Source organism: Rhinolophus sinicus, chromosome 12 (genome assembly GCF_057876585.1).
Source record: "Rhinolophus sinicus isolate RSI-liver-muscle chromosome 12, RSI-T2T, whole genome shotgun sequence".
In the NCBI taxonomy this organism is placed as follows: domain Eukaryota; kingdom Metazoa; phylum Chordata; class Mammalia; order Chiroptera; family Rhinolophidae; genus Rhinolophus; species Rhinolophus sinicus.
The window spans coordinates 11,812,973-11,840,904 of NC_142512.1; the positions used below are offsets into that span (position 1 = coordinate 11,812,973).

The following is a 27,932-nucleotide window of genomic DNA, read 5'->3' on the forward strand; positions in this document are numbered from 1 at the left end:
CAAACATCTTTAATACGAGGAGAATTATGCTTGGAGACCTTCATTGCCAAAAACATGTTTGGCCAAATGGTTTTTTAAGAAAGAGGAGGAGGCTACGTGTTTTCCATATTTGAGCCTATAAAAGTACCCTTGGAATGAGTATGACTTGTCTTTCCTCATAAAGCTTCAAGGTAAGTGTGTGTGAGGACAGGCTCTGAAGGACGGTAAGGGATGTCTGGCTGCCCGCACGCATGCCACACATCCTGGCTCCCATTGCTCCTGGCTGCCCTTCAGTGAAGCACCAACTCACTCGGGAGCAATTTTAATTTGATGTTTCAGTGTTCCCAGTCATTTCCTGCTTCTCAGTTAAGAATTATGCATGCTATTATTGGGGCCTGTTAGAATTTAATTCAGAAGAAATTTGTTCTTTTTCTTACAGTTCTGACCCACTTCAAGGTTGTGTCTCTAAGGTAAGATACTGATTTTTTTTCTCATTCCTCTCAGGGTGCAAAAAGTCTTCTGCTGTGGTTTGGAGAGTGCCCAGGGGGTTATGAAATAAAAGCTTTTCAATTTCATGGCTGATCATGCTTCCCTTGAAAAATTCAAGGGAAAAATTCAAGGGAATTCGAGAGGGACGTTCGAAATGGGTTCTCATTCATTTATAGCCTTTATAATACATGAAAATGCTTTCTCAGAGTCTTTAGGAGTTCTATACATTTTTTTTCAATGTCCAACATTGTAGTTTACTTTCAAGTAATAGAATTATAATATGCAATACAACATTTCAATATTATTGTTCATTTATAGAGAAAATGCAAATTTCCTATACTGCAGCTTCTATTCAGCACTATATAATATAAAATTCCCTGAGATGCTGTCTGAATAGATTGAATCCTTGTCTTGGAAAAGTGGCTTAAATCTGCAGGTTGTTTCACAATCTGTAAAATGGAATTTTAAAAAACATGATATGGAAAATGATTGTGAGCATTTTCCGCAAGACAGACGTTTTAATTGTGTTGTCTGGACCCATGTAGTTTGAATGGAAAAGTTTGACCAAGAACTTTAAGTTTTCCTGGAAAAGATATCTTTATTATTATTATAAAATAGGTTACCTATGATCAATATTGACAGGATTAATGGATGTTAAAGTGGCAAGAGACAAATCTTGAAAAATTTTTGTGAAATTTGTATAACATTAGTAATAAAGCAAGAAAATATAAGTAATAACATTTTATATTAAGTCTTTGAGAAATGCTAAAGATAGGTGAAGAAGCCGAGTTTGTCGAAATTATGATACAGGAGCAAGAGAAATTGATGAATAATAGAATATATTTTAGCAAAACAATGCAAAACAAAGCTCCTCACATTTTCGATTTCCCTTACTAGGCAGTCTTTGAAAATCCAAATCTATAATGAAAAGATTTTCACCACATACAAAATAGTTCCTAGAATTTTGGAAACATATTTCATTTTAGAAACATAATTCACAAAGCCAGCTTTGAGCCATTTGCTGTATCTAGCATGTGTTCTAAGAGGTGTGAGGGATGCCACAGAGGAAAAAGTGCTCCCTGCCTGCAAGATGCTTATAATCCAATTGGAAGATAAGAACTATAAGTGAAAGAGGTGGAGAACATCCTGCCATCTTCTTAGCTTTGTGTTCTGTATAAACAATAGTCGGCAGCTTATAAAGATCAATGTACATAAAACAAATGAAACTCAGAGAGCAGGTACAATATCATATGGTAGGTGAGCCAGAAACAACGGTCTCTTTCCAAACACATGACTTGACTAAGTCTGTGTCAGCACTGGCAGGGAACACGGAGACTGACATTTCACCTTCAGCCACGCTAGGGAGGTGGGCATACTGTACAGGTCAGTAAATAAAGAATGTTTGCTTGTTTTTTTTAAAGTGAATCTAGTGGTCCAGTTTTAAAATTTCTATAATATCTTTTCTTCATCTGCCAGGAAGAGTCTTCAACTGGGCTGCCATCAATAAGCTGCAGCCATGAGTGGAGACCAGGAAATGGCTGTTTTTGGGGAGGCTGCTCCTTACCTCCGAAAGTCTGAAAAGGAGCGCATTGAGGCCCAGAACAGGCCCTTTGATGCCAAGACATCTGTCTTTGTGGTGGACCCTAAGGAGTCTTTTGTGAAAGCAACAGTGCAGAGCAGGGAAGGGGGGAAGGTGACAGCCAAGACTGAAGCTGGAGCTGTGAGTAAAACATCTGGAGATGATTCAATTGTCTTTCATTTTGGGTTAGATGTGCTGACATTTTTTGATCTGGCCTCTCTTGTTTGACTTGACAGACTGTAACTGTCAAAGAGGACCAAGTCTATCCCATGAACCCTCCGAAATACGACAAGATCGAGGACATGGCCATGATGACCCATCTCCACGAGCCCGCCGTGCTGTACAACCTCAAAGAGCGTTACGCAGCCTGGATGATCTACGTGAGTTCCATCTCATGGCCTTCTGTTCACTTACTAGTCGTTAATATTTTTGAAAAATAGATTATTAAGTTTCTCATAAAATAATATATATTTTTTCTTTTTGGTGCAGACCTACTCAGGCCTGTTCTGTGTCACCGTCAACCCCTACAAGTGGCTGCCGGTGTACAACCCCGAGGTGGTGACTGCCTACCGAGGCAAAAAGCGTCAGGAGGCCCCGCCCCACATCTTCTCCATCTCTGACAACGCCTATCAGTTCATGCTGACTGGTGAGTGGCTCAACTGTCTTGCATATGAATTATTTTGCCACCTCTAATCACATATGTTAAAGCTAAAATGACCTTTAGAAATAATCTAATCCAACCCCCTGGTTGTACGAAAGAGGTGACTAAACCACAGAGCAGTACATTCTGTGAAAGCAGAGACTAAAATTCAGTTCTACTGATTCCACCTCCATGATTTTACCAGACCATGCTACTGCTCCATCCCTATTAAGTTTTTTGTTTAGTCTCCCTGCTTGAAAAGGCATGATTTATTTTATGTATTTAAGAAACAAGAGTAAGATTAAGTAACAACTGAATCATATTGTCTGAATAAAAATGAAAAATATATGTTCAATCATTTTAGTGCCTAAGTTTCTTGTTGATTATAAATTAGATACTTTTAGAAGTCCTGTTATCTCTTAATTCATCAGAGCCCATTTCAGATAAAATACCCTTCCTTTGAATGAAGATGGCATTTGGGGGCTATAAGCATATAAACAAAAGTTGTTGTTTTCCCCCCTTAAAAGGATTTTATTCTGATTGAGGCCTCCTTTTCCACCTGATCTTTCTTGGTCTCAATGTCATACTTTTCGGAAGATTGGTCAGAGTTAGGGTTGTGGTCTGTGGCTATGACACAAAGGTGTGTGTGCGTGCATGTGTGTGTGTGTGTGTGTGTGTGTGTGTGTGTGTCCTATTGCTCCATTTGGAAAGTAAATCTCAACCTTGTCTCTGCTAATATTATTTTAACCTATTAAACTACAGTCCAAACCCTTAGCATATTACGCATTTTAAGTTATATGCATTAATCAGCAGACAGCATGACATTGAAATCTACAGATGATAACTAGGGAATGTATCTGCCTTTGGAAAATTCTGCTCTTTATTTTAAACCAGGACACACTTCCTGTGGCAGCTTAAGGAATTTAAGATATGACAATATTTTATGTTTCTCTTCCCCAACTAGAGGCTTGAGAATAATACCATATATAACTTTACAATAATGTATTGAAAAACTCCATTGGAAATGACAGTTATGCTCAATTTCCTACGTGTTTTCCTATACAAAGTTTTGTTTGTGTAACTGGTATGCATGCTGACTGTCCAACTGTTTTTCTTGCAGATCGGGAGAATCAGTCTATCCTAATCACGTATGTATTACTCTTCTGAGTCTTACTAGCATTGTACTCTCACTGGGAAAATGACAAACTGATAGAAGAAATTAGTTAATGCCCATATGGTGTGATCAGCCTGAAACTAGATGTTTTCACTGTATTGTAGGATTTAAATAGCATCAAAATATAAACTAATACCAAAAATTGCATCACTTGCTCGTCCAGTCTTGAAAGTTCCACAGGACTTACCTGAGAGTAGGAGATGTAAAACCCCTTCTCTGGGCATGGCCAGAACCTGGTACAGGGCAGCGAGAAACACACAGCCTTCTGAAGGGTGAGCAGTTTGGGAATGTTACCAGTGGTTCATTTTTTAAAGCCTCCTTGAAGATGTCTATTTTTCCAAAGACATAAGTTGGGCCTTGTCATTGGTCTAAGGAAACTGAAGAACGCTTGCATTGTTTCATAGAGCTCTTTTTATGAATTGTTTCATTTACTACCTAGTTATCGAGTGGCTGCCTTTGGGCACCCTCAAGCCCAGGCCTCACCACCTAGAACAGAGCCTGGCATATTTTAAGCACTGGAGAAATATGTGTTACATGAATAATGAATGAGTTTCTCTACTTCTTGTCAGTGCTAAGCAATAGAAGTTATATGAGCTATATGTAGGTTGCAGAGAAAGACCTAGTAGACTCTGACAAAGACATGTCAAAACAGATACATAGTAGTAAATGCTGACGGGAGCAGGCTCATTTGTCACATAGCTTAATTTCTCATGTATGTCCGCTTACTGTTTGACAGTGGGGAATCTGGGGCAGGGAAGACTGTGAACACCAAGCGTGTCATCCAGTACTTTGCAACAATTGCAGTCACTGGAGAGAAGAAGAAGGAGGAAACTGGCAAAATGCAGGTGAGTCTGACAGCCAGAGTCAGCATCAAGACTGCCAGGGCTCTCAGGAAGTCTGGAGTCCCAGATGTGAGGACGGCTCTTGCCTTTGCAGGGGACTCTGGAAGATCAGATCATCAGCGCCAACCCCCTCCTGGAGGCCTTTGGCAACGCCAAGACCGTGAGGAATGACAACTCCTCTCGCTTTGTAAGTCTCTTGGACACAGAAGGGTTTACTCAGCCCTTAAACGCCAGAGAAAGCATGTCTGAATTATCATTTCAATCTCTTCTTTCTTGTATGCTTCAAGTTATGTATATAATGTCATCTTTTTTCTTGCAAGGGTAAATTCATCCGGATTCACTTTGGTACCACAGGGAAACTGGCTTCTGCTGATATTGAAACATGTGAGTAACAGAACCTCCTAAATAGAATCCAAGAATGACAAATGATGGTTTGGAGGAACATTTTGCAGCTTCTGCTGAGCCTGGAGCCTGTGAAACACTAGTCTGCTGCCAAACGTGCCCAGGGTTAATGCCAGTCTTGTCCATAGTCCACAGTGTACTTTAGGCACGTCAGTCATGAGCTTATGATTCTGTAGGAACTGCCAGGAGCTGTTGGGCTTGTCTGATGTATTCCAGCCTCCAAATTAATTTTAAATTTTTCTAAGGAAAAACTAACACTGGGGGTAAATGAGTTGCCTGTGGTTTGACTATATGCAATTACTTCCTCATCTGAGCCTGGATGAATGTTCTTTTAGTAGCCCCTCTATTATAAAGTGAGAAGAGACCCTGGGGAGGGATGAGTTATCAAGAATCAAATATATTCCAAATGTCAAGGATCTTCTGTATGAGAAATGAACATGCCTTGGGCCAGCATGCTTTAGTTTCTTTCTAGAGACGGCAAGAACAACTGCCATTGTAGAGATGTAATATTTGATACCTCATGGGGACATTCAACTGAAATCTCCAGGGGCCAATGAGATTTAGCTAAATTATCCTAAGTGCCAAAATCACTCTAGGAACTTTATAATTTTCAGCCCCCCCGACCCTTCCATCCGATGTCTACTTTGCATTGCAGATCTTCTGGAGAAGTCTAGAGTTACTTTCCAGCTGAAGGCAGAAAGAAGTTACCATATTTTTTATCAGATCATGTCTAATAAGAAACCAGATCTAATTGGTAAGAAAGGACTTAAATTTCTAAGCTAGAAGTTAATCATTTTATTAACATTTTCTGATGTAAAACATACCCCCTGAATTCTACGTACCCAGAAATGCTCCTGATCACCACCAACCCATACGACTACGCCTTTGTCAGTCAAGGGGAGATCACAGTCCCCAGCATCGATGACCAGGAAGAGCTGATGGCCACAGATGTAAGTTACTCATGCAGTTTAAGAAAAACAAAAAAGCATTATGTATGGGAATGACAATAACAACATGTGTCGTTACAGATACAGTATAAATTCTCCTAAACAAATTCGTGTCTTCTGCCCTAATTTTTGTCCTCTCATCTCTCATGGCAGAGTGCCATTGACATCCTGGGCTTCACTTCTGACGAAAGAGTGTCCATCTACAAGCTCACAGGGGCAGTGATGCATTATGGGAACATGAAGTTCAAGCAAAAGCAGCGTGAGGAGCAGGCAGAGCCAGACGGCACCGAAGGTACCAAATGAAGCTCCATCTGGGTTTAATAAGAGAATATAGGTCAAAAAAGCCCATTCCAAACGCATGGCTCCTGCACAGCTGAGCTTCTGATGAACATACCCAATTTTACCCCCACACACAGTTTCTATAAAGTGATTCATTAATTACTCTGCTCCTGTGAATTATGGGGTGCACAGTAGGTCATGTTGGGTACCTGAATAGTGTCTCATTAATTACTCTGCCCCTATGGATTATGGAGTGCACAGTAGGTCATGTTGGGTACCTGAATTGTGTCTCTGCAGTTGCTGACAAGGCAGCCTACCTCCAGAGTCTGAACTCTGCTGACCTGCTCAAAGCCCTCTGCTACCCCAGGGTCAAGGTCGGCAACGAGTACGTCACCAAAGGCCAGACTGTACAGCAGGTAAGTGCACAACGTCAATGGATCATGCACAGTCCTGGTCTTCACAACATGCCTTTAATAACACCAAAAACGTTACTCTGTCCATGAAGGTGATCAACTCTGTGGGTGCTCTGGCCAAAGCCATCTATGAGAAGATGTTCCTGTGGATGGTCACCCGTATCAACCAGCAGCTGGACACCAAGCAGCCCCGGCAGTACTTCATCGGGGTCTTGGACATCGCTGGCTTTGAGATCTTTGATGTGAGTTAACAGGACCTTTGTAGCAGGAAAGTTTACAGATCTTGCTGCTACAGTAGTCAATATTGGAAAAGGTCTATGAAAAATAGCTGTACTACAAACCAAATAGACACATGAAACAAGACCAAAAGTCTATGAAAGGTCATCAGCTTTGGAATGAGACGGATCTGGACTCAAACTCCACCTCTGTCAATTCCTTCCTGTGTGAACTTGGGAATGGTATCTGACCAAGCATAGGGCAAGTTCAACAAGGACCTATAGGTAGGTCACCTAGCACTCCAAATAACACATTCACTTCTGAGATCATTCTGCCAATTACAAGAATTCTGAATTGAAAGCCCTAAGCACAGACCCCAAGCATATAGTTAGTACTCAGTAAATGACAAAGAAGGTGATGAGGGTGACACTGACAGCAAAGATGACAGTGGGGAAAACAATGACAAATTCAAAGATAAGTTTCAAGATTCCTATTTGCCCTGCACTATCCAGGTACAGAGGTTGGGAATGGCATTGTTAAAAAACTCAGATTCATCTGGCCTAAGAAGGAATACATCCCCTGTAGCTTAGAAAACGAGGGTATCGAAGTCCTCTACCTGACAACATATCTCAGTGTGCATGACCCACAGGTCGCATTTCTACACTTTTTCTGAGTGAATGGATAGACACAGGAGGAATCTTTCTGAGGTTCAGTGACAAGAGCATTTCCAGAAATTCCCAAGCCCACCTTAGGAACAAAAGAATAATCCGGCACCAAGCAGGAACAAGAAGAGCAATTCACATTTCTTTCAAATAAGAAAAGTAACGACAGTGCATACTTACAACCTCTTTGACATTTTTTTTAATAACAGATTTATTGACATGTAATTCACATACCATAAAAATGTATCCACTGAAAGTACTTAATTCAATGGTTTTTAGTATATTCACGGATGTATACAATCATCATGACAATCGATTTTAGAACGTTTTCATCTCCCCAACAAGAAATCCCATCCGCATTAAGCCATCCGCCACTTCCCTTTCCCCCAGCCGCTGATAACCACTCAACTGCTTTTTGTCTCTATGGATTTGTCTGTTCTGGACACTTCCCATAAATGAGATCATACAATACGTAGTCCTTTACAACTGGCTTCTTTCACTTAGCATAATGTTTGCAAGGTTCATCCGTGTGGTAGAACCCCTTTGACGTTTGTGTATGGCGACACAATTCTTAGACAAGAGCACTCCCACTCGTGTTTAGATCTAGGTGTCCTGAATAGTAAAGCAGAGCAGATCTCTTCAAGGTCTAATACTGGTTACAAACACTGGCTCTGGCGTCAAAGCATCCGAACCCCAGCCATGCTCCTGTAACCCTAACTTACTCTGCGTTTTCTTTTATTTCATAACACTTACACCCTGTAGTACAATATAGAACGTGTCTACTTAATGTGTATTATTTATTTTTGTCTTGCCAAAAAAAAAAAGCATTGGAGCCCTTGCCATGCCTCTTACTAGAGGGTCTTGCACAGGTTACTTATCCTCTCTAATAGTGTTTCTCACCCATGAAATGGGCAAATAGCACCACCTTAAAAAGATGGCTTTGAGGGTCAAATGCAATAATTTGTGCAAAGCACTTAGCACTGTGTCTAGCATATAGTAAATGTTCGACAAATGTTAGTTGTTGAGTTTTTATTCCTATTATTAGTAACAACATACAGATCACAATGGCTCAGAGGTATCAACTTTAGCTGGTTATGCAACATAACCACAAAGTCACAAATGACTAAGAAACCTCGGATCCACAAAAATAGATATTGCAAAAACCATAAAATTGTTTAACTGCACAGGGAAGCATCACGCAGAGCCTGTTTACTCCTGTTTAAGAGATACTTCCAACAAGTGTGGTGACACTTCCTAGCCCCCAGCGGCAAAACAGACACAGGAGGGAGAGAGGGGCTTGTACAGTCAGGATGACGCCGTTGCATCCTCAGAGGCCAGTTAGGAGAGCCAACTAAGAAAAGCCCCTGTCAAAGAGAAGGTTTTATGATAACATGAATGTTAATTTGTATTTTGTGCTGATTGCAGTTCAACAGCCTGGAGCAGCTGTGCATCAACTTCACCAACGAGAAACTGCAACAGTTTTTCAACCACCACATGTTCGTGCTGGAGCAGGAGGAATACAAGAAGGAAGGCATCGAGTGGGAGTTCATCGACTTCGGGATGGACCTGGCTGCCTGCATCGAGCTCATCGAGAAGGTTCGCTTGCTTTTTTCAGATCACAGATTACACTGCTGATCTACGGCATTTAAAAGAAAGTCGCAAAATCTTAGCATTTACTATAGTGAAAGATTGCCACTTGTAAACAAAATCAGGAACACTCCTTTTGCCATCTCTGAGGTAGGTGTTCTGGTACAGGCAACTGAATGTTTTCTATAGACTCCAGACCTCTACCTTTCCCTGCACTTTGCAGTGCAAAGCCGTATATTTAAAGCCATCTTTCCTTACAAAAGAGCACTGACAAGAGTATCTTTTACTTATTATTTCTTTGTCTTCCTTAGATTCATTATTATTGGCATTTGAAATAAAAATTTCTAGTACTTTAAAGCAGAGGCTCTTGAATTTCAGTTGTGCCAAAGACTCACCATAAGTAATAAAATTATGGATTTCCTTAATCTTACCCCTAGAAATACTTTTTGGTAAGTGTGAGGCAGAACCTTGGAATCTGCATTTTTTTATCGTGTGATTCTGCTGCAACTCATTTGTAAGTCACACTTGGAGAAACATTGCTCTAAAGTCTTTGGGGCAAAGACACAAATTCCACCAGAGCACACCCTTTGTTTCTCTCACTCTCCATCACGTCTCAGAGCCGGACACAGAACCTGGATCTTGATAGATACCTGATAAGTGTTTGTTAAATTAAGGACTCAGGCCAAAGGAATGAGTTTTCACTAACTATCAGGAAATACAGGATACATTTATTCAAAGAGGATCGTAATTTTTACCCATGATTTCTACCAGCAGACAAAATTAAAATGGCACTTGTTTCCTTTCACTCTTTTAGCCTATGGGCATCTTCTCCATCCTGGAAGAGGAGTGCATGTTCCCCAAGGCCACAGACACCTCCTTCAAGAACAAGCTTTATGAACAGCATCTTGGAAAGTCCAACAACTTCCAGAAGCCCAAGCCTGCCAAAGGCAAGGTTGAGGCCCACTTCTCGCTGGTGCATTACGCGGGCACCGTGGATTACAACATCGCCGGCTGGCTGGAGAAGAACAAGGACCCCCTGAACGATACCGTGGTCGGGCTGTACCAGAAGTCTTCAATGAAGACTCTGGCTTACCTCTTCTCTGGGGCAGCAGCAGCTGCTGAAGCAGGTAATTTTCAATAGAATTCATCTTTTACTTAATGTATAAAACGTAAACAGAGAAAACCTGTGCTATGATTGCTTGTGCTTTCTCTGCCCTCCTTAGAGTCTGGTGGAAAGAAAGGTGGCAAGAAGAAGGGTTCTTCCTTCCAGACGGTGTCTGCTCTCTTCAGGGTACACACTTCCTTTTCTCTAATTAGATTCAGGAAATTAAATTTTACTTTATTGGGTAGAGAAGGGGAAGTAGTCTTGCAAGGATTCTAGAACTGGATGTGCCTCAAGGAAATAGGTCAGCAGATAGTGGTAAAACTGAGTGGCAGGGAAGTTTGCCATAGTTTGGAAGAGATGCTTAGTAGAATATAGGAGACACGGCCTCAGGAGGGACGAGAGTGAATTGCGGAAGTCAGTATCAGATGGTAAAGTTCAATCTGGGGCCTGGGAAATAAGGTCCTTTGACACTTAAATGGTTCTACTGGGATAGGATTAAGCAAAACATGAGATTTGCTTGAGACTTTGGGAGCCTCCCAATAATGTAGGTGCTTAGGTATATATTGGTATATAACTGAAATGAGTAGATTTTGAAAGTTGAGGATAGAATAGTGGTGGGAATTTGGAAACTGAGCTAAAAGAATAAGTAACCAGATGTGATAAGAACTAGCTCTTTAGGGAAAATTTACTTTTCTTTTGACAATTTCATCTGGGATAACTGACATGACTTAAAAAACCAGGATTTCCTTGGAAAACATCTCACACTTGGAAACATGTCTGTCAGTTTTCTGCCAGTTCCCAGAATGAGGCATTAAAAGGCCACTTTCTATGGAACCAGAGGAAGGCCTAGCTCCCTGACTATGACAAGGAATAAGCCTATAATAGGGAAGTGGATACAATTGAAAGTTGGGTAAAGAAAGAAATGGCGATTTGGAGGAAGACATTGAATTACTTGTAAAACCAGACTACATATCTAGGCAAAAAGTGTGGGTAGAGTATTTCCATATATTTAGAATGTTACTCAAATTTATAACATATGCTTCAAATTCAATAGCACTGAACAACCACTTCAACATCTAGTAGAAAAATATGTAAATAATGCACAAAAATGGGAGCTGGAAGACCACTTTGGGAATGTGGAAATTCCAGTGATGACTCTTTGCATATTCAAATCTGGATTCTATTCATTAGAATTGAACAAATGTCATAAATCATAATGATTATGTCTGTAAATATGACTGTCTGAAAAGAGTCCACTTTTAAACCCAGTACTCATATGGTCCCACAGGAGAATTTGAACAAGCTGATGACCAACTTAAGGAGCACTCACCCTCACTTTGTACGGTGTATCATCCCCAATGAAACCAAGACTCCTGGTAAGACATTTCTCATATCCAGACAAGCTCCGGTGTATTGGCTTTAGACCATGAAATGAGGCATGTGTATTCTCCTGTTTAGGGGCCATGGAGCACGAACTTGTGCTGCACCAGCTGAGGTGCAACGGTGTGCTGGAAGGCATCCGTATCTGTAGGAAAGGCTTCCCCAGCAGAATCCTGTATGCAGACTTCAAACAGAGGTCAGATTTTCTCACATGAATTATTTTAAGAGAGTCTTCTTATTTACTTTATTTTTTTCAATGAAAGAATCCTTTATACCTTCTATTAGAATTGATGAGAAGAAGAGAAACAAAATGAATAGCTTCTGTATTGACATGCCAAAAGTTGGATACCCTTTGAATATACAAAGAATAGATAAAAAGATATAATTTCTTGTTTATGTTTGTTAGATTACTCGACAACTATGTTGTTTCTATAGTAAGGCAGGAAGATTTCTTGTTGATGACAACAGCTACATCATTTATTTGTTTGACTTAAATAGATACAAGGTATTAAACGCCAGTGCTATCCCTGAAGGACAATTCATCGATAGCAAGAAGGCTTCTGAGAAGCTCCTTGGGTCCATTGACATTGACCACACCCAGTATAGATTTGGTCACACCAAGGTAATAATCTCTAAAACCTACCTGATGCTATTTCCATCCCTTTGAAGTTCATGTAAAGTTTCTGATCTGTAACTCTACCCATGCTCAGGTCTTTTTCAAAGCTGGTCTTCTGGGGCTCCTAGAGGAAATGCGAGATGACAAGCTGGCCCAGCTGATTACCCGAACTCAGGCCAGGTGCAGAGGGTTCCTGGCAAGAGTGGAGTACCAGAAGATGGTGGAAAGAAGGTATTCATAGGGACATCTTACTAAACCCCATCAGCCTAGGCTTTTTGGTTCTGAGTGCTGTTATCACCTGACTTTGAACATTTCTGTTCCTATCACAGAGAGTCCATCTTCTGCATCCAGTACAATGTCCGTGCTTTCATGAATGTGAAGCACTGGCCCTGGATGAAGCTGTATTTCAAGATCAAGCCCCTCCTCAAGAGTGCGGAAACCGAGAAGGAGATGGCCAACATGAAGGAAGAATTTGAGAAGACCAAAGAAGAGCTGGCTAAATCAGAGGCAAAAAGGAAAGAACTTGAAGAGAAAATGGTGTCTCTGATGCAAGAGAAAAATGACCTACAACTCCAAGTTCAATCTGTGAGTGTCAGAACCCATTTGTTTTAATCTGATGCTAAAATTTCAGTTCAGCAGTTGCTAAGGAAAAGTGTAGATTCCACCTTACTAAGGGATTTATTATCAATCTTCCCTAATTCAAAACTCCTTAGAATGTTCTATAAAATTTCATACACAACATTACTAAAAAGCACTGTGATAGGATTCCTTGCTGTTGAGAAGGCGAAAATAAAAGAAGAATGTTTTTCCTTTTCCCCTATTGTTTCCCCTAGCAGAATATGGGCAGGAAATAAGGTGATCTGTGCTCCCTAAGATTCTCCCTACTGAAAAATGCAAATAAGAGCAGTGAAAAAAGAATAATATTGACAATGAAGAAGGAGGACACTTTGTGATGAAAATGGATCAACTTGAAACCAATATTCTGAACTTTTATGTCTATGGTCCCCTGGTAACTTTCCTCTCAACTCTATCTTTGGAAACTCTCTAGTACCTGAAAGAATAGGATCATTGCAAGGATAATGGCAAGACTTTCTATAAATAGTATAAATTTTTATGCAAAGCATGAGAGATTGAGTTGATGTTCTTGTTCTCAGGTCCCAATAAATACCCAGAGACTTGGGAACAAAAAATTTGATCAAATGTCACAGTCCAACCCATTTTTGTGATCCAAATGACATGAGAATTTCAGTTGCTACGACTGAAATCAACAACAGGAACATTAAAGTTTACTCTATCAGTTTTGGACACATAACTAGAAAATTTAAAGAAAGATCAACTGTAAATACACTGTGACTTTCCTTGTCGTTTATGTAGACCAGGGTTTTCCAAATTGAAGAGAATCAAAGAATAATTGTAGGGGGTATCTAAGCTTGATCCAAGCATATTCCTCTCCTTTGAGTATAAAATGACTCCTTTTTAACATAATTCTATCAACTATCCATTTAATAAATATTTGGTGAAGTTCCAAGCATCAAGGATACAACTCTGAGCAAGAAATATGGTCCCTGCTCTCATAACGATTATAGTCCAACTCCTATCTCTTCTCATGAGAAACATGCTTGCTACTTCTATTAGCACCACTTCTAACATGTTCAGTTTCCCTTAGTTCTTCCAGGTACCTTTTAATTCTCAGCTACTTTGTCACTGTAGGGCATGTGTTCTCTTTAAGTCACTTTTCTGATATTACCTGTCCCTCCTAGCAACCTGGTAGATACCCAACAACTTTGTTTTTCATATACTAAACTTTTCTGGAAATAAATATTAAATGTAGAAAACTGACTGATCAGAAATTATATACCAACACATTAAATATAGATTACCATGTAGGGGAGGAAAAATTTTTCCTCAACCCTATTAGGGTCCCTGGCTGGGTGTGAAAATTAAATTGGCAAAAGATAGATTAACAGGAGAAAAGTAAACAAATTTATTGAATTTTTACACATACATGGGAGCCTTCACAAGAAAATTAAGACTTGAAGAAGTGACCAGAACAGTAATCTTTTATAACTTTTAGACAAAGAAACAATAAATTTGTGAAGCACTGGCAAGACGAAGGGGCTTGGGCTAGAGGTAGTTAATGGTGAAGAAGTAACTAGGAAGATAGGGTTAGTTGAACAAAGTTTGTTTATACAGTCTTCTCGGCTCCCAAATTCCCATCTCTGGTAATAAGAAAGTTTTCTTTCCTTGTACAGAGAGGGTACCATTTGCATGCGAACTTTATGACCTGTTTCAGGGGAGAAGGGTGAGGAGAGAAGGTCAGAGTGACTTTCCTGCTTCTGCCATTTTCTCAAGCTCCTTCAGCTTAAGATTCTTAGTATGCCAAAGTGCCATATTTGAGGGAGTGTGTCCTGAACCCCATCATTAAAAATATAATGATATCATAATTTTACTAGAAACCATGACGTAAATTCCCTTTTTAAAAAAATCTTCAGTGCTGTAAGTGTCCAATAAATATTTCCTAAATCATGGAAAGCTAATAAAAATTAACCTAAGGCTTTTTAAAACACAATTTACTTGTTTATCTTCAAAATATTAGTAAAAACCTGAAAATGTCCAGAGCACTACAATATAAAAGTGTCTGTTGTCCCTTCTCAGGAAGCAGATGCTTTGGCTGATGCAGAAGAAAGGTGTGACCAGCTGATCAAAACCAAAATCCAACTCGAGGCCAAAATCAAAGAGGTGACTGAGAGAGCTGAGGATGAGGAAGAGATCAATGCTGAGCTGACAGCCAAGAAGAGGAAACTGGAGGACGAATGTTCAGAACTGAAGAAAGACATCGATGACCTTGAGCTGACACTGGCCAAGGTTGAAAAGGAGAAACATGCCACAGAAAATAAGGTATGAATCATATTCTGCTTTACTAAAATAGAAGTTCTACCGTCCAGTAAGCTGCTTTGTAGTAGAGACAATCCCTTCTTTAACCTTCTAGGTGAAAAACCTCACAGAAGAGATGGCAGGCCTGGATGAGACCATAGCTAAGCTGACCAAGGAGAAGAAGGCCCTCCAAGAGGCCCACCAGCAGACCCTGGATGACCTGCAGGCAGAAGAGGACAAAGTCAACACCCTGACCAAAGCTAAAACCAAGCTGGAACAACAAGTAGATGATGTAAGCCTAACATCATGTAAATTTTTTGTTTTAACTTTGCAACAAACTAAGTAAGCGTGAGTTTGCATTCTTATGGTGTAACGAGTACATTTCAAGTGTTTCCAATGAAGATGGGGTATAGGACAATATCCCTGCTACAAGAATTAAGATGGACACACAAGTCAAAAAATAAACAAAGTTAGTTGTAACAAACAATATGGGTGAAAAGAACTAGGGGGAAGGAAGGTAATGTGTTCACCAAGAAAAGCTGTACAAACAAAATGCATCTTTAGCTGGGCTTGAAAGGTGAGAGGCTGTGGGAAGTTATAGAAGAGAAAGTGTGTTCTGAGCAGGAAGCATAAGAAGAGCAAAGAAGCCATAATGACCCATAAGGTTTTCTCTCACAGGAGCAAGGGGGATTCCAAATAAGGAATGTGGAAGGTAAATTTGGCTTTAAACATGATCTGACTTTGAATCGAGAACCCACTGTAAATGTCTGAGTCAGGGAGGAACTGACAAAGACCATGTTTGGAACTAGTGCTACAGTGTCCACCCCTTGTGATAAAGCACTGATCACATGGGTTCCAGTGGGAAGACAGAGAGGATGTGATGTCTCCCCAGTAGTTTACTGTAAAAATATGGTAGTGAGATACATTTCACCTTTTAAATGGTGACTCCTTGGATTAGGTAAATAGCAATGAAAATGGAATAGATGGGACAAATTTGCCTGATTCCAAGGAAAATCAAAAGCATTTGCTGATTAGATATGAGTTAAATGTTTACAAGCTCAACATGGGACAAAAGGAGGTAACATCCCAGGAACTATATTCATGAATTATTCACTTTTAGCTTGAAGGATCTTTGGAACAAGAAAAGAAAATCCGGATGGATCTAGAAAGAGCAAAGAGGAAACTGGAGGGTGACCTAAAATTGGCCCAAGAATCCACAATGGATGTAGAAAATGACAAACAGCAGCTTGATGAGAAACTCAAAAAGTAAGCAGCAAGGACAAAGATTTAAATCATGGGGAACTTACTATTAATATTTCTGTGACTGACATAAAACGCTTTTCTGATAGAAAAGAGTTTGAAATGAGCAATCTGCAAAGCAAGATTGAGGATGAACAGGCCCTCGGGATGCAGCTGCAGAAGAAGATCAAGGAGTTACAGGTAAGTACATGATTTCCATCTGTCTAATTCAACCTGACAAAATTACTAGCACAGAGAAGCTCAGCCGTGCATTTCACCACTCCTAGGCCCGCATTGAGGAGCTGGAGGAGGAAATCGAGGCCGAGCGGGCCTCTCGGGCCAAAGCAGAGAAGCAGCGCTCTGACCTCTCCCGGGAACTGGAGGAGATCAGCGAGCGGCTGGAAGAAGCCGGTGGGGCAACTTCAGCCCAGATTGAGATGAACAAGAAGAGGGAGGCTGAGTTCCAGAAAATGCGCAGGGACCTGGAGGAGGCCACCCTGCAGCACGAAGCCACCGCGGCCACCCTGAGGAAGAAGCACGCGGACAGCGTCGCTGAGCTCGGCGAGCAGATAGACAACCTGCAGAGGGTGAAGCAGAAGCTGGAGAAGGAGAAGAGCGAGATGAAGATGGAGATCGATGACCTGGCCAGCAACATGGAGACTGTCTCCAAAGCCAAGGTACCGTCATGCACTAAGTCTCAAAGAGATTTCTGTAAGACAGGTGTGAGTGAGGCTTTCCAGAACCATTAGTAATTGGCAGGAAGAGGCTATGGCAGGACAAGGTAGGAGACTGGTCAGAGGGAGGAGCAACTCAGGTGCGATGGGGCAAAGCGCTCACTGTTAATGGGAAAAGAGCCATACCCAAATGTGCACAGTGAAAACTTAAGCTCTTTCAAATAAAATTAGTATGATTCAACCATACATTTTAAGATTTTCTTAAAACACCTTACCTTGATTAGGCGTTTTTGTTTTTCTCTTAAGCACAAATACATAATTTGCTTCTCCAGAAAATCTCATGAGCTGAATCAAGTATCATTCTCACATCACAGATAAGTTAATCGAGTAAAGGCAGATACACAAAGTGATTTAATAGCAGCATGTTTAGACTATGTGTCTTGTTACTCTTCCCATCACCATCTAAGACTTCTGTTGTTTTTGTGTATTTATAAAAGTAGTTTATTCTCAAAATAAATGAGTACTGCAGCTCCTATGGAATACTTGGGACTACTGAAAATTTCTGTTGTCCAAACACTCGTGTGAGATGGCTTCTACCACTTTTTGAATGCAGGGAAACCTTGAAAAGATGTGCCGCACTCTAGAAGATCAACTGAGTGAACTTAAGACAAAGGAAGAAGAGCAGCAGCGGCTGATCAACGACCTGACGGCTCAGAGAGCGCGCCTGCAGACAGAATCAGGTGGGCCATTTACCAGTGTTGACCTTGAATGATAAATTTACCTTGGATGCTCAACTTGCTGAAAAACTGCATTGAGTTACCTGAGATCACATATTATCTTCCTGGGAGGCACCTATTCTTATGAACTCATTCTTGACCACTGACTTTTTTTTTGTTTTGTTTTGTTTTGTTGGTTGGTTGGTTGTTTTCTTTTCTCTTTCTTTTTGTTTTTTGGGGGTTTTTGTTGTTGTTGTTTTTTGGTTTGTTTGTTTTTGTTGTTGTTGTTTTTTGTTTTTTGTTTTTTGGTAATAAAGTGATCCAAAACATTTTAAAGCAGATTTTATTGTAGTAAAAAAGACAACAGTGTAGTGGCTACAAGAGGGTAAGGGGGGAGGGGTGGTAGAAGAGGAAAAGGGGATCAAATATATAGTGATGGAAGGAGAACTGACTCTGGGTGGTGAACACATAATGCAATATATAGACGGTGTATTATAAAATGTGCCCTTGAAACCTATATAATTTTACTAACCAATGTCGCCCCAATAAATATAATAAAAAATTTTAAAAGTTAACAAATAAAAAGTATATCCTCACAGTATTTATTTCCACTTTTCAAAATGATTCTAGTAATTATTTATTACTTTATCCTCATTAGTCTGTGTAACGTTATCCCCATTTTCAATATGACAAACTGTGGCAGTTGTCCAAAAATGCTTATTCCAGTCTTTTTCCTGAAGTCTTGACAATTGCTGGTAGCTACCACAGTGAAGGAGGGAAATATCCAGGACCGTAGTTCAGCCCAGGAACATCCAAGTGAGGTTCCTATTAATAGTATTTTGATTATCCAAATTGGAGCGTCGCTGCATTGACTCCTCCCTCTCCACTTGTCCAGCTTTCTACCACAGTTCAACCTCCCCAAGGGGGAGGTAACACAATGGAAATTGTTTTATGGGTCATCTGGACTATTAAAGTAATAAGCATATCAAAGGGCTGGAGAACCTCTTTACTCTTTCATATTTGTTCAAATATTGTTCTTTCTAGAACAAAGCTCAAAGTAAGGTTATTATTATTATTGTTATACAGGTGGTAAGCACACTTTGTGATAAAAAAAATGTATCCTCAAAGAATAAAAAATTCCTTGTAGTTTCTCTTTCTCAGTACGTGTTTACTCTTAGTATCTTAGTGGTGTGGGAAAAAAAGTGAAAGTTGATTCTTCTTAAATGTTAGAGATAAGGCTTCCAGGTAACCAGTTCAAATACTGGTACGGAAAGGTTTCCTTCTATTTTTAATATAGTGTATTTTCTGAATTATGGTGCTTAAAGAATTGGAGACAAATTTAACGGCCATTTAGTTTAGAAACTGATTAGTTATCCGTAAACCAACTCATTCTAGGGGTAGAAGGATACTTCATTGTTTCTCAATATAAAATTGCTTCCAGAATTTCTGCTTACAGAGAAAGTTGCTCAAAATCTCCTAAATTCTTTGTTTCAATCAACTTTCAGTGGAAGGTAAACTAGTACAACACTATTGCCTTAGACAAAAAACACTGGAATGGTTTTTTTTGGTTTGATTTATATTACTTTTCACATGTTTCTTCATCAATTTATATTGTGATCAAGTAATCTTAAATATCTCCCAAAATCATTTGTGCCATTCATAAGGATGTAATCTGCCTTAAATTGTCACATATTTCTCAGTTTTTGCATAGATTTTCTCATTAGGATTGAAGTAGATTTTGGTGGTTTGGTGTAATCCATGCTCTCCATCATGTTTCAGACTCAGTCCTCCTTTCCCTGCTCCAGTTTTTAATTAAGAGCTTTAATTTCCAAAGTAAGGTTGAGTTTTCTGTATCTTCGTCATTATATAGGTGAATATTCACGCCAGCTAGATGAAAAGGACTCATTAGTTTCTCAGCTCTCAAGGGGCAAACAAGCATTCACACAACAGATTGAGGAATTGAAAAGGCAGCTTGAAGAGGAGATAAAGGTAAGTGAGCTCTACCAATTGGTGTTGTTTTTGTCATTATCTTTGTTTTTGGGGTTATTTATGTTTTGCTTGCTTCTACAGATTTTTTTCTGGTGGCCTATAGGAGTTTAGGGACTAAATATCACTTCAAAGATATAAAACTAAGTCACTAATCTCTATGTTCTTAGGCCAAGAGTGCTTTAGCCCACGCCCTACAGTCCGCCCGCCACGACTGTGACCTGCTGCGGGAACAGTATGAGGAGGAGCAGGAAGGTAAAGCCGAGCTGCAGAGGGCAATGTCCAAGGCCAACAGCGAGGTTGCCCAGTGGAGGACCAAATACGAGACAGACGCCATCCAGCGCACAGAGGAGCTGGAGGAGGCCAAGTACGCTCTAGACTTAGTTACAATGGAAATGTCTGCATTAATAATCAAAGTATATCTGCTATAAGCACTAAATGGGCTAATGTCCACTGCTCCCAAAACAAATAAAAAACTAGGGAAAAAAATATGCATGAACATAAACTAAGCAAGGAAAACAAATACTCTAGGTTGTCTAAGGAAAGAAATTAAGCTAGAGGGTGGGGAAAGAAAGGACATAAGGCTCTGGGTGGTGAGCACACAGTGTGATATATGATGATGTATTATAGAATTGTATACTTGAAACCTACGTAATTTTACTAACCATGTCACCCCCAATAAGTTTAATTTTTGAAAAAGGGAAAGGACATAAGGCAACAGGGAGCTGAATAATTATTTTTAAGAAGGGGAACTTTTTACATCATTCTAGCTATACAAGTGTAGATAGAATAAGAGTTAATTGTACCCTCCTATGCCTCTGCTCCCTCTCAGCAACTAACAGAAATATTGGTTCAACGTGATAGGTTTAAGTTAGAGAAAAATAATTAGGCTTAAAGCACAGTTCCTCCTTTTGAGATGTGAAAATGTGGTTATGTGGAAAAGAGGGGGGAATAAGAACTATATTATTAAAGAGTAAAAGTAGACATCAAATTCTGTAATAAGAAGGAAACAAATTGTTTTATAAAGGACTAAATATTCAATGCAATAAAAAGTTCAAGGCTGAACTGTAAGAGGGAAAATCTGGACAGGAAGGGAACTGCTTATTCAACAGATAGTTTAAGGAGAGATCTAGATACTTACTCTGTGGCTGCTGTACAACCATATAGTTGGAATTATAGTATTTTGGTGGAAGAGATTCTGAGTGGCTCACTCAAAGCAAAATTTATATTGATTTGGGAAAGCTTTTTTAAATTAAAGCATTAATGAAAAGCTAGGAAAATAAAGAATACAATTAGACAAAATCAAGTATATTTTATTTGAATTCAGTTAATATAATATTTGAGTACTTAATATGTGTGAGAGCCTATAAGAAAACAAAGATTAGCCAAATACAGACTCTACCCTCTAAAGATCAAAATTCATTGGAGACAAGACATAAAAAGATAGTAATTCAAGCTAGTTACTAATATCCTATAAAGGAGTCATAAACCAGTTACCTTAAAGAGTAAAATGGTGGCTTGGGATGTTCATTATCTTCAAGCCAGTCTATGAAGCATGGCAATACTGAAATTTGGGTTGTTTTCAGTATTTGATTGGTAGGAGAGTGGGAATAAGTTAATACACAACCAGGCCTACAAAACAAGATTGAAAAACAAAGTATTATGGAGTCTGACTGTGGAAATCACTCTCTTTTAGTACCCACTTTGAAACACCCGATTCTGCTGATGGCCATTCACGTCTATTGTCCTTGTTTCACTTTTCAGGAAGAAGCTGGCCCAACGGTTGCAGGATGCAGAAGAACACGTAGAAGCCGTGAACGCCAAGTGTGCCTCCCTGGAGAAGACCAAGCAGCGGTTACAGAATGAGGTCGAGGACCTCATGATTGATGTGGAGAGAACAAACGCTGCCTGTGCGGCCCTAGACAAAAAGCAGAGGAACTTCGATAAGGTATTCTGTGCCAGTTTTTGCCTCAGTGTCCAACGTGATTGAAGATAGCCTGCTACTTTCAGTGTGCCTTATGGTATTCCAACCATCTGAGGACTGTTCTCAGTATCTCCTACTCCATGAGTAGTGGAGGGAGGGGGTGTCCTGTGGTTTCTACTCTTCTCATTCATAATTATTTTTCAATCCAAGATCATCTCAACTCTGTTTGAAAGTTGCCAGAACAGTAGTTTCATTCCATCAAACTTTCTCCATTGAATTTCGTGACCATTCCTTGCCCCTCAGGTCCTGTCAGAATGGAAACAGAAGTATGAAGAAACTCATGCTGAACTTGAAGCTTCCCAGAAGGAGTCCCGCTCACTCAGCACAGAGCTGTTCAAGCTTAAGAATGCTTATGAGGAATCCTTAGACCAACTTGAAACCTTCAAGCGGGAAAACAAGAATCTGCAACGTGAGTATATTTTACCTTTTCTTTAACAGAAGCGTTAAAAGAATGTTTTCCCTTACTGAACTAATGTTCATATTTTTTGTTCACTAACAGAGGAGATTTCTGATCTGACGGAGCAGATTGCGGAAGGAGGGAAACGTATCCATGAACTGGAAAAAATAAAGAAGCAAATCGAGCAAGAAAAAGCTGAACTTCAGGCTGCTTTAGAGGAGGCAGAGGTAGACACTTTATTGTACACTCTAAAACAATTAGGAGAGAAATTAGGGTCTATCGCATGCAAAAAGTGGTGAATCAAGAGAAAGGAAAAATAATTTTTACTCTGTGTACTAAGTATGGGATGAAGAGTTGACCGTGCATACAAGTAACATAAATATATGCCAGGAACTATGTCAGACACTGAGAAAGCAAAGATGAGGCCCCTTCTGTCAGGGGCACAATCTAGCTGGGGAAATAGAAGTGTGTAAAATCAACAACATCACATCGTAGAAATTTCTAAAACAATGGATTAAAGATGTGTTGTGTAGAGGGTGGGGGAAAAAAGGACATAAGGCTCTGGGTGGTGAGCACACAATGTGATATATGATGATGTATTATAGAACTGTACACTTGAAACCTACATAAAAAAAAGTAGGAACTAATTCCTATTTCTAGAATACCACACACTCCTATTCCCTGCTAATGTCACCTCTTGCTGTCATTAAGGCATCTCTTGAACATGAAGAGGGAAAGATCCTGCGCATCCAGCTGGAGCTGAACCAGGTCAAGTCTGAAATTGACAGGAAAATTGCTGAAAAGGATGAGGAAATTGACCAGCTAAAGAGAAACCACATCAGAGTCGTGGAGTCAATGCAGAGCACACTGGATGCTGAGATCAGGAGCAGGAATGATGCCATCAGGATCAAGAAGAAGATGGAGGGAGACCTGAATGAAATGGAAATCCAGCTGAACCATGCCAACCGCATGGCTGCTGAGGCCCTGAAGAACTACAGAAACACCCAAGGCATTCTCAAGGTCAATGGGTTGCAGAGATGGTCCCAGGGCAGTTGGGGTGACTGCAGCCCTGAGAACAAGACATCTCAATGATCGTTCATTCCACAGGATACCCAGATCCATCTGGATGACGCCCTCCGGGGCCAGGAGGACCTGAAGGAGCAGCTGGCCATGGTGGAGCGCAGAGCCAACCTGCTGCAGGCTGAGATCGAGGAGCTGCGGGCCACTCTGGAGCAGACGGAGAGGAGCAGGAAAATGGCAGAACAGGAGCTCCTGGATGCCAGTGAGCGCGTCCAGCTCCTGCACACCCAGGTGAGTAGACGAAGAAGAGAATAGTGAAAAATACAGAGGAAGGAAAATCAAATTCTTGCTCATATCTTAGTACTAAAAATGTATTCATCATGGAGGATAAAGTTTAGAACTAGTGTATTTTGTATTAATGATATTTTTGCGTATTTGGACTGTCACATCCTGACTTGATTGTTTTTAAATTAATTATGTCAACTCAGATAATTTATGGAAGAAGAAGAGGTACCAGTTAATGTAATTAACTAGTTTGTGATTTCATTAGAACATCAGGCATCCTAATTTCGCTCTCATGTACTTACTATATCTAAATTTGATATCATAACCAGAACACCAGCCTAATCAACACCAAGAAGAAGCTGGAGACAGACATCTCCCAAATCCAGGGAGAGATGGAGGACATTGTGCAGGAAGCTCGCAACGCAGAAGAGAAAGCCAAGAAGGCCATCACTGATGTGAGCACACTGAGCACTTGTTTTCCTGATATGGGTATGCGACCCACCATGACCACGTTTCCTTATTATCTTGATTTATTTGCTAATTAGGCAGCCATGATGGCTGAGGAGCTGAAGAAGGAGCAGGACACCAGCGCCCACCTGGAGCGGATGAAGAAGAACCTGGAGCAGACGGTGAAGGACCTGCAGCACCGTCTGGATGAGGCTGAGCAGCTGGCCCTGAAGGGCGGGAAGAAGCAGATCCAGAAACTGGAGGCCAGGGTGGGTCTCTGATCAACATATTTCCATCTCATGACAATACAACACATGATTTTGAATATGCAGCACTGCTAGATGATGTAGGGCATACAGAGATGAGAGCTATTCCTTGCTGCCCGAGCGTTCATAAGAGGGGTGATTAGACTAGGGCATCAAAAACTACATACAAAAAAGTAAAAAAGTAAAAAAAATACTACAGGTCATTTGAAGGGTAGACATCCATTAAATGAATGGATAGCAGTAAATGTCTTTCAAATGCCCATCTTCTTGCAGGTACGTGAACTTGAAGCAGAAGTTGAAAGTGAACAGAAGCGCAATGTTGAAACTGTCAAGGGACTTCGCAAACATGAACGAAGAGTAAAGGAACTCACTTACCAAGTAAGGAAAATGGCCTGTCTAGGTTTTCACCCTAGTCTGCAAGGGATCCAAAGTCAAATGTACAACAAAATACGATGCATTTGTTCTTTCAAGAAACTAACTCTTTAAAATATTATTTCAGACTGAGGAAGACCGCAAGAATGTACTAAGGCTCCAGGATCTGGTAGATAAACTGCAAGGAAAGGTGAAAGCTTACAAGAGACAAGCTGAGGAAGCGGTGAGTTCAGAATCCCTTGGGGTGACGGGGCAACCCCAGTTCTCTGAAATGTCCAAGCCAATTCAGTTAAAGCGATGAAAGAAAAGAAAGGTAAAATGAGGAAAGATGAAAGGGAAATGGTTCAATGAAGTTCTGAAGAATGAGAAGAAACTAACCATCTGATGAGCCAGGGGAAAATGTCATAGGAATGGGGAAGAGTGAATGCAAAGCTTTTGAGTGGGGAGACGTTTGGTTCAAGAAGCAGAAGAACAAAGGAGCTTGAAGTAACATGGGCTGAAGAGCAAGGTAGGAAGAGGATCTCAGGGTCTTCTAGGCCCTGATAAGAAGTCTGGCTTTTATTCTAAGTACAGTGAGACACTGGAAAGCCACGGGAGGGTTTTAAGTTGGGTGAGTCATGCCCTGGTTTATATTTGTTAAACACTATTTGGTCTACTATGTGGAGAATGATTGTCGGATAACACAGGTAGGTACAGCGAAACATTTTAGGAGGTTTTTCAGGTGGTCCTGTGGCTTGGATTAGGACAGTAGTGGAGTATAGAGAGAGAAGCTGAGATATTTTGGAAGTGGAAACTACAAAATATGCTAATAGATTACACTTGGGAGGTGAGAGAAAGGAAATCAAAGGTAATTCATCAAATTATGGTTTGAGTAACCAGGTGGGTGGCATATTACTTACTAAAACAGGGATCTAAGGGAGGAACAGATTTTCAGGGCAATAAGAAAACAGGAATGTTGTTTCAGAAACATTGTTTGAAATACCATTATGTACACAAGTGAAGGTGTGTCAAGTAAGCAGTTAATATTAAGTCTGGAGCTCAGAAGATCTCAGTTATGTTCAAACCATGGATTCTTAGCATTTCACCTTATCTCATTTCCCCAGTCTGTAATTCATCTGAAATAATAATAATAATAAAGTCATATCAATTTCCTAAGTATGGAAGTATGAATATACATACCTGTATATCACAAATTAGTTCTTCTGTTCATTTATGGTTTTTGTTTTTCCCCTGGCCTCTAAGGTGTGTGTGTGGGGAGAGAGAGAGAGAGAGAGAGAGAGAGAGAGAGAGAGAGAGAGAGAGAGAGAGAGAGACTTAGTTAACGTCTCTCTAGTTACTACTTTGTTTATCTGTAAAAGGAAGATCTGAGGTTCTTTTCACATTCTGTTATTTAGTGATTCTAAGTTTTCTTAACGTTCTAAATTTGAATGCCACATTTTGGACGGTTCGAAATGAGCCTTTTAAAAGAGAATGATTACTAGAGACTAAACCAGAACTGGCCTTCTCAAATTCGCTGCTATGTATTCAAACACAATAAGAGACCACTCAGACTATTTTAGGAAACAATCAATTTCTTGTTTAATTTCTAAACTGCCTTAAGTGGCAATAATTTATACTCAAGGCTATTCGTTTGGTATAATATAGATTGCATATTGGCATTTTTAAAAGGTCTGGTTCCATTCTCAGGATTCTGGGGGGGAAAAAGAGGCTGGAAAACTGGCATATTAGGAGTAGCTTGAAGATGTTTAGAAGTTCTAAAAGCAGAACTTTTAGAACATCTTTAAGACAAATGTCACCTATCCTTGTTATCCATGAATTCAAGATACGTGAGAGGAGTTAATACAAATAATAATAATAATAATAATAATAATAATAATAATAATAAAGTGTAAGAGAATTTTTCTAGGTTTTTAAAAAAGTTTTACTAGAATGAATCACTTTTAAGTAAAAAGCAAATACAAGAACCACTGACCTAAGAAACTAGAAATTTGGAACCATATTTGCTCCTAAATGTATTTTCATTCATTCTCAGGAGGAACAATCCAACGTCAACCTCTCCAGGTTCCGCAAGCTCCAGCACGAGCTGGAAGAGGCTGAGGAGCGGGCTGACATCGCAGAGTCCCAGGTCAACAAGCTGCGGGTGAAAAGCCGGGAGGTTCACACAAAAGTCATAAGTGAAGAGTAATTCATTCTAATGCTGAAAGGTGACCAAAGAAATGCGCAAAATGTGAAGTTCTTTGTCACTCTGTTTTGTACTTACGGTTTTTGCAGATAAAAAATTTATTTGCAAAAAACTTGTGAGTCTCTTTTTTCCCCCCACTGTGTCAATTTACCTTTTTGTACATCAAATACAGAAACAAACATTTTGCTTGTATCTTCTGGAAAAGGATTTAGTCACCAGAAACATAAAGTGGTAGGAAGCAGCCAGGCCAATTCCGGGTAGGTAGTAAGTGCCCTAAAGCATAACTGCCCCTGTGGGAGCAGGTGAAGCTTAGAGGCTGACACACCTTAGGCATTCTGAGCATAGAGTATTTGGAAACCTCACTTGGCAAAACATCAGCTAGTTATCAGAAAAGCAGATTTGTTAATAAAATGAAAAGTCTTGATCCCAAAACCGAGTAAAAACAAAATAAAGCACTAATTACTGACATAAAAGAAAAGAAAAAGTAAAAAATTTAGATTAGACACTCAAAAGTTTTTAAAAAGCAAAACTCTGTGTAACTCACTATAACAATGTGATTAGGGATTAAATTGGGAGTAGGATCCCTTGAGAGGTAAATGCATCCTACAGACTTTCTGGTCATTTTTAAATAGAGAGGCGATTTTTAGGTTTTTGTTACCTACAGATGTTTAGTTGTCTGTTTTACTGAGCCTCGTCCCTTGTTATTACATTAGAATGATAAATAGAAATTAAGAATGAATATATTTTCAGTAATTATTCTTCTCTCTCTTTGGAAACTTCTGTATCTTTTACAAGGCTTCCTCCCGGGACTTCGGATAGGATAGGTCAATTAATACTTTTAAAAAGTCAGTTCCCTACTCTCATTATTTTATCTTTTGGTTACTACACTGTGCCTTTCTATAGTGCTGAGGCAATTATCATGATTATAATGTTTAATGTAGTAATATTACTACTACAGATTTACATGTGTTGAGGGCTTTCTGTTTATCTCATTTTGTAACAGACAAGGATCAAAGAAAATAGCAAGTATCTTATCTAATCAAATGATACAAAGGTCTTACAAGAATCATATAGAACCTATTAAAGAGAAACAAAACAAAATTAAATGGTTTTCATTATTACCCAGTAGGTTAAATTATTTAGCTGCACACCTCTGGACTTCAGCTCCTGGGGAAGATTC

The 27,932-nt window shown here is 39.8% G+C and overlaps 1 protein-coding gene across 1 annotated transcript; it reads left to right on the plus strand.

Annotated features, from left to right (window-relative positions):
• On the plus strand, positions 1–27,853 carry LOC109460129 (myosin-4). The gene is made up of 40 exons (XM_074319850.2): positions 1–170; positions 419–449; positions 1,945–2,188; positions 2,284–2,427; positions 2,537–2,693; positions 3,808–3,835; positions 4,598–4,706; positions 4,798–4,890; positions 5,024–5,087; positions 5,761–5,859; positions 5,952–6,055; positions 6,206–6,344; positions 6,629–6,747; positions 6,837–6,986; positions 9,048–9,218; positions 10,024–10,336; positions 10,433–10,500; positions 11,603–11,690; positions 11,773–11,890; positions 12,193–12,316; positions 12,405–12,541; positions 12,640–12,895; positions 14,966–15,208; positions 15,300–15,476; positions 16,305–16,450; positions 16,534–16,624; positions 16,711–17,100; positions 17,711–17,837; positions 19,684–19,802; positions 19,970–20,166; positions 21,564–21,747; positions 22,027–22,192; positions 22,283–22,407; positions 22,892–23,200; positions 23,288–23,491; positions 23,815–23,940; positions 24,031–24,201; positions 24,472–24,576; positions 24,698–24,793; positions 26,603–27,853. The coding sequence occupies exons 3-40, from the start codon at positions 1,985–1,987 to the stop codon at positions 26,753–26,755; spliced, it is 5,814 nt and encodes a 1,937-aa protein (XP_074175951.1). The 5' UTR covers positions 1–170; positions 419–449; positions 1,945–1,984; the 3' UTR covers positions 26,756–27,853.
• The last annotated feature ends 79 nt before the right edge of the window (positions 27,854–27,932 follow it).

Excerpts from the sequence above, each read along its gene's own strand:
- LOC109460129 (XM_074319850.2), top strand. The coding sequence starts at position 1,985 with ATGAGTGGAGACCAGGAAATGGCTGTTTTTGGGGAGGCTGCTCCTTAC. Across the intron at positions 4,707-4,797 it reads AGGAAACTGGCAAAATGCAG|GGGACTCTGGAAGATCAGAT; the intron begins GTGAGTCTGACA and ends TTGCCTTTGCAG. Across the intron at positions 24,577-24,697 it reads TAAAGGAACTCACTTACCAA|ACTGAGGAAGACCGCAAGAA; the intron begins GTAAGGAAAATG and ends ATATTATTTCAG.